The sequence below is a fragment of the Lutjanus erythropterus genome, chromosome 2 (genome assembly GCF_056507025.1).
Source record: "Lutjanus erythropterus isolate fLutEry1 chromosome 2, fLutEry1.hap2, whole genome shotgun sequence".
Classification (NCBI taxonomy): Eukaryota; Metazoa; Chordata; class Actinopteri; order Lutjaniformes; family Lutjanidae; genus Lutjanus; species Lutjanus erythropterus.
In genome coordinates this window covers 8,470,350-8,484,428 of record NC_139318.1, presented here as the reverse complement: position 1 = coordinate 8,484,428, position 14,079 = coordinate 8,470,350, and the positions used below count along the sequence as shown (strand labels likewise).

Here is a 14,079-nt window from a genome sequence, read left to right as displayed (position 1 = left end):
CCCTACTAAGGTGATGAACATGGTAAAAATGCATATTAGCATTTACATTGTTAGCAAGTTAGTGTGCCAGTCAGAACATGTACCTCAAAGCACCACTGTGCCTAAATATAACCTCACAATAACAGTAGCATGGCTCTTAGTCTTTACTGGTAGTAATTCATAATGGATATATGTCCTCTAGCTTGCAGAACCACCTGAAGTTTCTTCAGTGTGAAAGTTTAAGGCTTATGTAGAGCAACCTATAGTGTTGGCAGTGGGACCATGCTATTTGAAGTTGCCTTCTCCACACTGTGCTCCCAGCGGGTTGTTAAAGACTCAGACATGATCCCCTATTTGATCTGTGGACCTGTGCTAAAGGGCAAGGCCGTGGAGACAAACAACTGGCTAGATAAAGAATTGATTCTTGGTCTCATGTCTGAGTCTTTGAATGTGTCTCATTCATCTGTCATCAATAGCACAGCCAGACTTTGAGCAGAGGGAGTTTGAAAAGGTACTTGGAAGGCTCTTGTGACTTACTGAGCTTTTTCAGAACTATATGTCCAAATCTATATAAATATACTGTATATCCAGGTAGCATTGTCCTCTAGCCACAGTGTTTTATATTCATGTGACGTGTTGTAACAGCGCGAGACATCCAGGTCAGCACTTAAACACAACAAGTCCTGAATCACAACCAAGTTACATAAACACAGAGCTTCTGGTAGGCTACGATTAAAGAAGGTTCCTTTAATTATTCCTGGCAACTACCCCCCAACTGCCCCCTGCACCCCTTATTCCCCGGGCCATCCTGGGCTCACTCCGACTCCACATCCGACCGTGGCGCTCCTGTCCTCGGGCTCTGTCACTGAGGGGAAGGAGCGAGGAATTAGGACACACCTCAGTGGGCAGTAGCGGGCCGCCGCCCGGCCCGTGGCGCCTGACTCATCCCATTCTCCTCCACTTTTCATGGGCTGACATTCCCATCAGCCCCTGCTCTCACAGGCAGCTCATTGCTTTGACATGCTGGTGAGTTCTCCAACAAACGAGGAACTTTTACCTCTGACCAAGAAGAGTGGGTGAGTACTTGTGAAGCGCAAATCGCTGCAGGAGGCTGTGACTAAAGGCCCAATAGGATTGTTTGGCAAAATAGAAACAGGCTGACTCACTCCGGCTTTTCTGGTATTTAGATGCTGTTTGTGCGGTAAATCAACAGCACTTACATCTTCAAGTGTAAAATACATCTGATGCATCGTTTTCAAGTTAAAGAGTGTGGCTGCTGCACATTTCACTCTGTGAACTGAGGCAAATGCTATTGACCCGAAATGTTTTCCGCTGCAGACCACACATCCCACTACAGCTCTGCTCCATTTAGCACATCGACTCCCCTCAGCTTCCAGTAATGCCAAGTCCGTGGTCCTGTTTTGTAAGCCCTCAGTGGTCCCCGTTCCAGCTGAAGCTGTCACAGGGCAGAGGGCTTATTTTAGATCTGCACTCTAGGTGCCATCCGCCCGTCATTATTGTCAGGGCTGTGGACAAAATGTTGCAGCGGTTTTCCATGATGTTGTCTTTGTCAGAGCCTGAGCTCAGCTGGTTTGAAGTCGAATAAAAATTGGGTTATTATGTCCGTCAGCAAAAAGTTTGCATCACGTCATCGGAACAGTTACAAAATGCTTTAAAAATGGGGTGTAATAAAAGCCAGCTCAGTATCTCCAGGAATTATGGTTGTACTGGACAATCCCTCATGATCTGTATGTCCAGTGGCAATTTTCTGGATGCTAATATCTGACTTTGATGCAGGAAGCCAGAGTTCATCTCTCACAACAGACCTGCAGTTAAAGGTATCTTGTAAATTACTACTAATACTAAGGCCACCCGTTGTTGAGAAGTGGGACAAATCATCTAAAAATATCAATACCTCTAAATTCTAAAATTAACAATACCTACTGATAACATAGGTGTAACGTGTTATTATAATCATCTTTCTTTTAAATACATTTTTTTTTAGGAAAATGATGGTCTTTTAAAGTTGTGTCCCAGATTTCCATCAACTCCGTCTGTTTACAAAAATATGATTTAATCAGGCATAAAAAGGTTTAGCTATGCCCTGAGGACCTCTGTTCACTTCCTGGTTTAAAGGTGGAATACTGCTAAAGCACTAATAAACTTTTATTTTTTTCGACAAATTCATGAAATAATATTGCTACCACGTGTCTCAGCCATAACATGTCAACTCTTTAGCTTTTCTAAATCAAAGCTAAATATGAATTATGGTTTAAAACTGTGTATTTTGATAATAAAATGGCTGCTCACTATGACAATGCTGTGAAATTAAAAAGTAACATTTTGTCAGCTTCTTAATACGTCAACTCAAAATGCTTATCTTTGCCTCAAACTCAGTGCACACTCAAAATCGACCTGAAAATTAAATAAGATTGGCCTTAATTCATACTTAGAAAATTGCTTCAGCCAACGATGCTCAGTATGTGTTGTAAAAATAAATATATACATAGCAGAGATCACTCTGTTTGAGAACACTCATACCACTCATAACTCTACAGTTGTGCTTCAGCATGGAATGAAATGTCCTCCCTGCAAATGAGGACACAAACCCGACCACAGACTGGTTTTATTTGGGCAATATTTGCACTATTTTATGTTATTTTCAAGCTCATACTTTCTTTTTAGGTTTCACCTCAAATAGGTTTACATGCTTTCATGTTCAAAACCATGATTTTTACTTGCCATAGGTGCAGCTCTATTCAACCTCTGTCTGAAATGCCTGTGATTTGTCAATCCAGATGTCAGAACTCAGAGTCACTCGCAACACCGAACCCAAATAATTTTTCATATTGACATACTGTGATTTTCACAGTGAATGTAATGCTGGCACTGCAGGCTGTCATAAAGCAGAAGGTTTACAACACTGGCCTGCTGAGGTGGACAAAACATAATAGATGGTTTCAAGCTATTCTGCAGTAGAAGGTGGTAATGTGCCAAGAAATGTAGCCGATCTACAAAAAATGCCATAAAAAAAGACCACATGCTAGCAAACATGGATGTAAACAATACAGGATTTCCATTAGTTAAAAAATCAGCTTTTTAAATGAGGAAAGAAATGCATTCAACACACTTGTTAGGCCTCAATAATACACACTGCATGTAAGTGAGAAACACTGAATAACAAACTTTGCTTCCAATAAATCTGCAGGGCAGTTTTAAAGGACCAGTGTGTAGGATTTAGTGGCATTTAGCAATGAGGTTATAGATTGAAACAAACTGAATACCACTCGCCTCACCCTCCCCTTCCAAGTATGTAAGAGGATCTATGATGGCTGTGAAAAACCCAAAACACATTTGTGGTGATCTATTCTGTCGGTAGATCCCCCTACCTCTTACAGACTTGAGATATATTTAAGAGACAGTTCACCCCTGTTCACCTCCAATGTAATTGGACTAAGTGGCACTCAGTTTATAAGTCATGACCTGGTTACTCAGGATAGTCCTCAGATCTGGGTGTGGTTTCATGTAAGAACAGTAGATTCTAAAGTGATTCCAGGAGATTCTACTGCAGAAAGAAAATAGTTCTACATGAAACTCACAACAGCGTCCGTGGATTATTGTGAGCAACCGGGTCACGATTTGTTTTTGTGATTTAAAAGATGTCTTATCAAGCCTATGTTAAGTCACTTTAAAGACTTGATGCTTAGATGACAAAATCCCCTTCACATTTATTCTAACAAGACTTGGAAAGAGTAATTTCAAGGGACAGTAAGTACTTCAGGGATCATTTTGACAATTTAAGGATGATGCCAGCTGGCCCTGCTGTGAACCCAGCCTTAAAAACTGTCTGCCCGCTTCAATAATGTGGAGGATGGGGGGGCTGTCCTGCTCTGAAAAAGACGTTGTGTTCCTGGTAAATGCAATGTCCCTTTCTCGGTCAGCACTTTAAGCTCCTGTGCTGGTCAGAACAACATCTGATCTCATTTTCTGCCCACCCGCTCTGCTGTACATTGTCGCTGCTGCTGGTGTGAATCATAGTTTCATCTCCCAACAGTTAGTGTGAACACATGGTGATTTGACCCTATTTTGGTTGATTATAAAAGTGGATTTTATTACGAGCTCGCACCTCTTTCTCCAGTGAGTCGTGAGTGATTATCTTTATTGAACCTGTTCAGGGAAGGGTTATCCTGTGCACTCAAACTGTGATCAGCAACACTTCGCATCACATTAATGTCTCTGAACATGACTATCTCTGTGGGCTGCCCAAGTAAACCTATATGGTTTTTTTTGTTGTTGTTGTTTGGGCAACTGAATATCATGATTAATTCTGCCCAACAAAGACAAAAAGCAGTCGATTAGGGAAAAAAAGAGAGAATTTTTTCAGACTGGCTGACAAAATGCAGGAGCAGATGGAAACTGTTGTAATGGTTTCATTTCATGCCTTTTTTTGGCTGATTATATTAGCCCAAAAATAATTGTAATAAAACCCACACACTAACTAAAAAACTGTTGATACTGTGCTCCGCCTTTGGATAATCTTGGAAGAAACTGTGGTATCTACCAACATCAGTGTTCTTTTGTCTTTCGTGTCCAGTTTAACTAGTTTGTTAAAGGAAATAAGTTGAGCCAGACATATATTGTGCCAGTATTTCCCAACCCTTTTTCCTTGGAGCCCCCCTACTTCTATCTAAGAAAAGCTGTTGTTCTCAAGAATATTTTCATTCTTAGAACCTTTACCTTTGGTAAGTGTCTTTTCTAACATAAGCTTAACATTTTTTTATACACTCATCTCTTACCAAAAGATTAATAATGATTCATTATCATAGAGTTTGAGAGGTGACAGAAGTGTGGTCCCTCTAAGTAGCCTACTACTTATGAGTGGGGACCAACAATGTGACCTTTTAAATAGTTTTGTGTACAGACTTTTGTGTAAATTGTGATTTTAGCCAACATGTGCAAAAACCCTGGGATGTTAGTCGCCCCCTCTGAGGACAAGCCCAGACCCAAGATTGGAAACCCATGTATTGGTCCATATTATTGGCCTGATAATGGCTTATCACAAATATATCAGCACTGACGTATATTTTGTCCATTTTGCAGTATCCTATTCAGAGGTGTCACATAGACTCACTGTGTTCCTGACACGTGACAGTAAGATATGCACCTGATATCAATGCACAGAAAGATGAGCATGATTTGCTTATCTGTCTCTGGGAACAGATAGCACGTACCAAAGTTTGATTGACCCATTTTGGACCAAATGTTTGGAAGAAGTCTAAAAAAAAAAGGTCAGTAGACACCACGTCTGGATTATCATGACGGCTAATGGTAATCCAGATGGCACTCACATCCACACTTGACTGTATAAATGAGTGTATCCCTTCAAACAGTCAAAATATCTGCAAAAATCCCTAAATATTCTGTGAGACCTTAAGATCATTTCTCTCATTTTGCTGGTGGAGGATTAAAACCAGCATTTTAAAGACGCATGTCTCTCCCCACCATGTAGTGTCCTGCACAAAACACTCTACCCCTCACTTTTCTAAACATCCATGTCTACCCCAATGAGGCAGACAACACCGGGATGACACAGATATATTGCCTTTATTGACCTGGAAGTACTTATTTATGGAATTTGCGAGAAAAGGTCAAGTGTCCGAAATTCCATAATGTCCAGACTACATTCCTTTGCCAGCATACAGGGACTTAAACTAGCAACCTTCACTGTACCAGTGGCATTAGAAGTCAGCAATCTCAGTTTTGTCTGTATCACCCATAAAACCAGAGGATCAAGGAATGTTTTTATTTTTTTTTAACAGAAACTAAACATTTAAACATCTAAACAAGTTCAATATTCCCTGAGGCGATATCAGAGGTTTGTTTTTGGAATCCAGTTCTGTCTTGACAGCTGTGTGGCAAATTTAGTGGCAGCGGGTGTGTTTGGGGGGTGGGGTGGAGATTTATCTTGGAAAGTCATGTGAGGAATCCTAAAATTCAGGTGATGTGGAATGAAGCTGAGAGTTAACACAGGCTAAATCTGGGTGTGCTAAACCTCCCTGACTAGTTAAACATGGAGGCTGCACATGATTAACACGTAAATACAAATGCTACTGTGTCTGTTTGTTTTCATGTCACCTCTGTCTTCATAACTGCATTCATACAAACTAACACAGGCCCATAACAACCTCAGGGCTGCAATTAGATGGGGAAAAAATATGTGCGTATATCGGCATCAGCAATCAGCCAAAATAAGCTGGAAAATATCAGCATATCTGATATTGGCAAAAATATAATATTGTGCATCCCTAACCTAGATACTGAAAGTAGTTGGGTGCAGTCTTACTCTACAGAGCAGCTGTTAAATATTAAGGAGACCTGTCCTGCTGATGCTCAGTTCATTATATCTGAATGCTGTTCAGTAACACAGATATTGCATTTGCTTTTTATTTTCTCATACACTATCATCAGTTTTTTGCTAGCTTCAAAGCCAGTATTGTGTATATTTGACCCCTTTTCTTAATTCTGGTTCTGTTGTTTTTTTTTTTTAATTTATAGCAATTTAGCTGCAGCTATACATTGATGTAGTTATTTATTGCCTAATTCCTCATAATGGTGATTAAAGCTTAGTGTTTCTGTGCCCTGATGTCATTTTGGACGATATTGTTAAACTGTAAAATATCCTGCCTCCATTACATACCATTGTTACTAATGTCTGATAACCACATTTAAGTCATCACTGCAAGAAATGTTTGTATATATTGTAGATACTGTATATTATATTCTGCATAAAGAATATTCGCTTATATATCAATGTCAGATTTTTTTTTAACTCCATATATCCTTATTAGTATCAGCCCCAAAACTCCAGTATCAGTCATGCTTGATCTAACTCATACTATACTGTGAATTTGCGTTAAAAAGACTGGATAGATTGGAAAAAGTGAGTTTAGGTGGTTTCCCTTCACTACAAGCCTGGTTGTGTGTTTCTGATAATAAAGTTGTCCCACCACATTGTAGAAACAGCTCAGCTTTCTTTGCTGCAGCAGGTTTGTGTGTGTGCGCGTGTGCATGTGTGCGCGCGCGCACGGGGAATCTCCTCCTCAGTCAGTCCCACCCCTTCACAGTGTTGTGTTGTGCGTGTGGTAAAAGGCGGTGCTGCAGCACCACTCACTCACTCACTCACTCAGTCAGTCAGCCCACAGCTCAAAGAGCTCCGCTCAGCATCCTCCACACCGCCGCCGGGACTCCAAGCAGCCAACGCTGCTCTCTCTAAACTTCCCTCATCTCCGCTCCTGGAATTTCCATTTAAATTATTCTTCGAGGGGAATTTCTCCCTTTTTTCTTCTTTAAACTGGCTCTGACGCGTGATTTCAACGCGCAGCCTGACTTTTTTCCCGATGTGGAGCTTTAAATGTTATAACAACAAAACAAGCCGCTGTTTGGACTCGAGGTGGGACGCGGTGTTTGCGTTTTGGATGTGCGGATCTTGGAGCTCTGCACACCGGCTCAAGCATCCAAAGTGCTGCTAGTATTAGTGAAAAGACTGTAAAGACTTTTGTGTCGAGGCCGGAGGAGGTGAAAAGAGAAACCCCGGCCAGCAGCGTAGGAGTGAAGATGGTCCAGAACGTAATTCTGGTGTTTTTCCGCAGGAGACTGAGCCAGAGGCCGGCCGTGGAGGAGCTGGAGAGCCGGAACATCTTAAAGCGTGAGTACTCCAACCAGCCACACTACAAGGTTACATCTCCACAGCCCAAAATGATAAGATTAGGATTATCTCTGATGACAAACCACTACACGAGGATTTGGATAAATCTCACGATTGGACGTGCTGCGTTTTTAGTCCATCATATACTTTTAATTTGAAAAGAAAGTTAATGTTCAAAATTTTGACTGAAATTGAAATGAGGTGTTTATTTCAGTTTATGTTGACTTTGTAGTTCAGGCCTCTGTTTTAAAAATATGTTTATCTGTAATATCTCCTTAGTGACTGTGGGGATGTGGGGCTATTTCAAAATAAAACGTTCACACATTTTTTATTTCTATTATAATTTTAAATCATGATTATATAGCTGAAATAACTAGAAGTAATTAGTATATTAATGAATTAATGGATGACTAAAAATGAGAAAATTACATCAGTTAGAAGTTTGAGTCATTTTTCAAGAAAAAACTCCAAAAGTTCTTTCCAACTCTTTTTTTTTCAGTTTTATATCATTGTAAACTGAATAACTTTGGGTTTTGTTCCAAAAAACAAGTAAACAGTAGACCTAAGTTTTGGATTTGGGAAATTATGATGACCGTCTTTTGTATTTTCTGACAATATGAATAATTTTAGAGAATAATCAATCAGCAGATTATCAATAAAAATAAGAATTTCTCACTGTCATTTTTTTTAACATACTTGCAGAGAGCTATCCACATACTGACATGGACAAATTACTTTCATGTCCACTAAATGATTCACCCCAGGGCTCAGCAATAAGAATTCCCTGCAAGTAAAATACCATGCCGGGCAAGTAAATCTAGCAACTCGCTGATCCCACAAGTGGCAAAAAAAAGAACTTAATGTTTAACTATTTTGATAATAACTTAATTGTAAAAATGGCAGAAAATGCTGTTTTGGCCTCTCAAATATGGAGTTTTCCAGCTTGCCTCTGTTAATTATCTTATTAAATAGAAAATCTTTGGGTTTTAGACTGATAAAACAAGACTTTATAAGACATAATTTTGAACTTTGAGAAACTGATGGACATTTTACAGACATTGTGGCCTTAGATAAAACATGACAATTAACTTAAGTCTTTGCACTATTTGCTAACCGCTAACAAACAAAACAATTTGTACAGGAGCAAGTAAAAAACTGACTCTGGACAAGGAGATTTCTGACCCACTTGCCCGACTGGACAAGTGAAAACAAAAACAGTAGTTTAGCTGACTATCTTCTACAAGTGGATTTGATCTCAGTTGAATCCTTAATGCCTTTAGCTCCCTTCTGAAGCCATCATTGTTTTATTCAGAAGAATAACGTCTGTGGGGAGACGGTGTCAGATCGTAGCACTTTAAACTGTGAAACGAGCCAAGCTGCCCCGACAACACAGGACAATTATGAAACCGCCCTGCAAGGAACGAAGTCCCACATTTGTAGCGAAGAACTGTGTCTCCCGGTTGAGACGGGCCACCTGTGAGCTCTGAGCAGCTGGCTGTTTCATCACTGACCCCGTCTCTCCCTGCACGGGAACATGTGTTCATGCTGAACACTCCCCCCTGTGCAACCACCACATTCATTCCCTCAGTTTCCTGGCCACAAACTCAACGCCGAATGCAAATACTCCAATCATGTGTTCCAGAAGAGTGGAATACACTCAGATGGTGACAGGTGCCAGCCCCGTTTTAAGCTGCCAAACAGCTCAAAAAATTTTGGAATGGGAAAAGGAGAGAGATTAAAAATGAATGAAGTGACATCTAATGATCTTTCTGCTCCATCTAATAAAGATAAATCCTATTAGTGCTCTAATCTGCCCACGTCTCACTCTCTAACTCCCATTCAGCACTGATCCAGAGCTGAAGTCAGTCCTCAGCAAACCACCTCACTCAGGAGTATTGATGGTGGGGAGGATCAGACATACTAGCTCAGTTAATCACACACTTCATCAACTGTCCAGTCCCATGATAGACACAGTGACCGTATATTTACTCCACATTTGCAACAATGACTGAGCCTCTACAAAAAGTCTAGATACTCCTGATTTAAGTGAATAATCATAACTAGATGATTTTGGCTTTTGGTCCTAATATTTGTCTTTTTTTTGTGTCAACAGAGAGAAATGACCAGACAGAACAGGAGGAGAGGAGGGAAATCAAACAGCGGCTCAACAGAAAGGTAGGCGGCTGCAGTGATCTGAGCACTTTCCTCCAATTTTATCCACTTAATCCCACGTTTGGGCGACACACCAGCCCCTCACAGGGACTGTCGACCAGCCAAAACAGAACCTTAATACCCAACCTGCTGTTGTTTTTGATATGTAGCTTCTATCACCATTCATCTCTTTGGCGTTTGAATGCATCAATGAGCAGAGGGGCTGATAGTAAATCTTTATTTTCCAGCTGAACCAGCGGCCAACGGTGGACGAGCTGCGGGACAGAAAGATCCTCATTCGTTTCAGTGACTATGTGGAAGTGGCCAAAGCTCAGGACTACGACAGGCGGGCTGACAAGCCCTGGACCAGACTGTCAGCTGCTGACAAGGTAGCTATAAAAACCATCTCACATCAGCAACACTGACCTTTGTATATATTAAAATGGTGCAAGAATTTGATTCAGTGGCCATACTCTGACATCGTCTTTGTCCTGCGTCAGCCTCTCTGCAGGGCTTCTGCAGGACTTGAAGGGTCTTAAATTTAGTTTCCTCAAAAATTAAAAAGGCCATAGAAAATTGTAAGGATTGTGCTGCAGGAGGCTGTTTGCTCCTTTTTCAGTCAGCACCATCTCAGCTAGATTAGCAGCCATAGAACAGAACTCATGTGAATGAGTCATTTTTGATCATTTAATCTATCTAAATCCAGGTTGAATTAATTCAGACAGATGCTTTTAGTACCCATGTGTCAGTAGCCAGCTATGCTATTTGCACCTGCCATGGAATAGCTGATGTGGCTATTTACACCCACATGGCAGACAAACCATGTTTTCCTAAACCTAACCAAGTAATTTTGCTTTGCAGCAACTGAAAATAATAATATTAATAATAAAACTCCTGAAAATAATAAATCAGAGGGCCAGGTGTAAATAGTTCCTTCCAGCCCTACTACAAACACCTGGGTGCCAACAGCATCTGTCCTAATTTAATTGAATATATCATTAGGAATTATTTATATGTCTGAGAAGTGCTGAAAAGTGTGATATAATAAGTAATTGTAGTCCATATCATTCCTTCTGGGTTTTCATCCTGCTTTGGCTGCAATGATCATGAATTGCGTTCTGTGTCGTAATAAAAGGGTCTGTATTGAAAGTGAGTCAGTAACCCCTGCAGAAACCCTGTCTGTCACCATGAACATTTCTAATACAACCTCCTGGTTGTCACAGACTCTGATTGTGGGTGTGAAAATGGGTTAATGCTGGCAGCGCTCGAACTCATCATCAACGCTTCTTTTTCTTTGACATTAAACCCGGTTAAGCTTACATAATCTGCACCTAAACCACAGATGCTTCTCCATTCACCACCTGAGCGACTGCATCCATGTAGGAGGGGACACACCTGGGCTTAACGCTCGTTGTCACTTTTTGTTTCCCGCAGGCGGCGATACGGAAGGAGCTGAACGAGTTCAAAAGTAACGAGATGGAAGTGCATTCTTCGAGCAAGCATCTGACAAGGTCAGTTTGAGCACCTATTATTACCTCCTTTTTGCTCCTTTTGTGCGCTCTGATGATGTCTGAGGGGGTCAGTGTGACTTTGTGCAAAGACTCGAAGGTGCATTATCCAACAGTTACACATCAATGAGTGCACACCCTGCAGCGTAGGGCTTAAATTTAGCTGCGAACAGGCCCCTTGAGATGAGAAAGTTGCACCCTTTTGCACCACCTTTCCACTATAATAAATGTCCATGTATATTTAGCTTACGCTTGCTTATGTCAAGACTCTCTATAGCTATAAAAAACCCTGAATTAGCCAAGGTAGTGCTTACGCAAGAAGACCCCATTTTTGAGAAAAGGCCATTGGCTGCTTTTAAGAGCACTGTCCATTGGGCTAATAATAGAACTCTTGATTGATGACCACTAGTATGGAAATATTTTAGCCCACGCTCATGGTTTCCCCTCTTCTCTCCCCTTGCAGGTTTCACCGGCCTTAGCAAGGTTTCTTCTGTGAAGAGTTGCTGATATCTGGTTCTGTCAGTGAAGACCTTGCACGGAGTCTTCCAAAGCGCCCTGGCCCACAGTCAGTGGGCATCCTGGTATTTGTGTCCAGCGAAACCTTGGAGGCTATGTCTCTAGAAATGGAGCTGCCGCCGGTAGACAGGGATGCTGCATGCAGCAAGCTCCACTTCTGCTCAGAGGAACATGACCTTAACCCTCACTTCACCTGGTCCGAGGAGCGGGAAGAATCGAGGTCATGTATTCGCCATAGACGAGCGGAGGCTTTTTTTTGTAAACAGACTCTTTTGAACGACGTCCTTTTTGATGCCACAGGGGGGAAATGTGCATGTGACCGAGTTGACCAGTCCCACTCCAGTATCAGTAGTCACATCCCCGAGCTGTGTCTGAGTCTCACTGATTCAGTTGACGATGTTTCATATCAACAGTGTAAACAGAAACCTTGTCTGTGTCGAAGACAAAAATCCCTTTGTAAGCACTATTTATTGTCTGCACAATACAGGTTTTCAATTTGTAACAAACTGTGTGTTTGTCTTGTGTACAGTGTCATTTTGGTGGGTTCTTTGTAGCATATTTTAAAGGGACAGTTCACCTTAAAATCAAAAATGCAGATGTTTCCTCTTACCTGCAGTGCAGTTTATCCATCAAGATTGTTTGGGAGTAAGTGGCAGAGTTTTGGAGAGATCAGCCATAGAAACACTGGCTTTGTCTCAAATATACAAAATGCATCCATCGAGCAGCTGTGACCAATGACCATCCAGTCAGTGTCAGATATCCATTTCAGAGGCAGTTAAATCTACACACAAGCACCACACGATGGTTCAGGTCATGTGTACAGGGATACAGATAATAACATCACTGCCACATTCAGTGCTGCTGGTCAGAGCCAGACACACACCCCAACATGTTGTCTGCATCAAGAGGAGTGACAGAGAATCTTGTAGTATTTTATTATGAACATACAATAAACTTTATGTTTGTGTATTCTGTCTTTTCTAGTTTTAGAAAGAAAGGAAATCAGAATCAGCAGGACAAAGCTTAAAAAAAAGAAAAAATCGGAAACCATAATCAGCCAAGAAAATTACATTCCAACTAGATGGCACTCAGCTTGTGGTGCTCAAAGCACCAAAACATACATCTGAAACTCAGTAGCAATGTCTCTCCAGAAATCATGACCTGGTTTTTCAAGATAATCCACAGACACTTTTTTTAACCAAACTACACCTGTTAACTGTTTCAGGGTGCGATTCAGTTCAGTGGTGCCAACGTGATAGCTGAGCTGAGGAGGACGCCATACATTTTTACATTTCACGCTGTTATGAACAGGCTGGTTCATGAGTGGAGGTACGCCTCCTACTATGCAGTCATTATTTCTTTTATGGAGAAGCAAATACAAATCCCTGAAAACACTCATTTTAATGCAGTGTTTTCAAGATTTGAAAACCTTGGGTTGTGGATAAAGTCCTTGAAACTGCTTGAAATTGTAGTTTCCATTACTGTTTTAATAAATCGTTCTCTGAGTGAATACTATTAAGATAAATGAAGAAAATAAGTCAGAGGGTGGACTACACTTAGTGTGATCCACCAGTCTTTGTTTGTGTGCCCTCTGATGGAACAGTGAGTGGGAGGCTAACAGATGACAACGTGCCGGGAGGTTGCTGTTTCAAAGAGCGTAGGATTGAAAAAAGGATGAAAGGGATTTTATTGAAACATAATATTGGTTGTTAATAGCAGAATGACATCTGATTTAATGTGATGAAGAAATGAAAGTATGTGTGTTATATGTAATTTGCCACAGCTCTAAGTTGCTGGAAACACTTAAAAATGCTTGAAAAGTGCTTGAATTTAACTTTGGAAAAGGTGCAGGAACCCTCGATGTAACTTAAATGCATTTTTTTCTGCTTTGAGCACCACATGCAGAGTGCCACCTAGTTCCATTATGTTCAACAGAAGGCAGACATCTATGTGACCAATAACACCAACACGATAAACAGCACAGCATCTAAGAGTTTAACATTGTATTTGTGATCTTGGGGTGAACTGTCCCTTTAATATCATGGCATAACAGCAATGTGTAGTATTTAAAAATATCTCACAAAGGTCAGAATGAGGTGATAACACAACTGACTACACTTAATAAATGGGTTGTAATCCTGTTTAGATTGATCTCAGCATGTCTGTGCTTTAGTAAGCAGATAATAAAGTCACCTTCATCAGATCAAGCAGCAGTTAGTT

General features: G+C 40.9%; 1 protein-coding gene across 2 annotated transcripts in view; it reads left to right on the top strand.

Moving 5' to 3' along the window:
* Positions 1-12,365, top strand: part of phactr3b (phosphatase and actin regulator 3b) — a 79,395-nt gene extending 67,030 nt beyond the window's left edge. For both annotated transcript variants that reach the window (XM_084727385.1, XM_084727392.1), the window contains exons 9-13: positions 7,629-7,684; positions 9,798-9,859; positions 10,084-10,224; positions 11,270-11,346; positions 11,807-12,365. In XM_084727385.1, coding sequence (XP_084583511.1) covers positions 7,629-7,684; positions 9,798-9,859; positions 10,084-10,224; positions 11,270-11,346; positions 11,807-11,822 — 352 coding nt within the window. In that variant the 3' untranslated portion in view covers positions 11,823-12,365. The remainder of the gene's footprint in view (positions 1-7,628; positions 7,685-9,797; positions 9,860-10,083; positions 10,225-11,269; positions 11,347-11,806) is intronic.
* Positions 12,366-14,079: the final 1,714 nt, after the last annotated feature.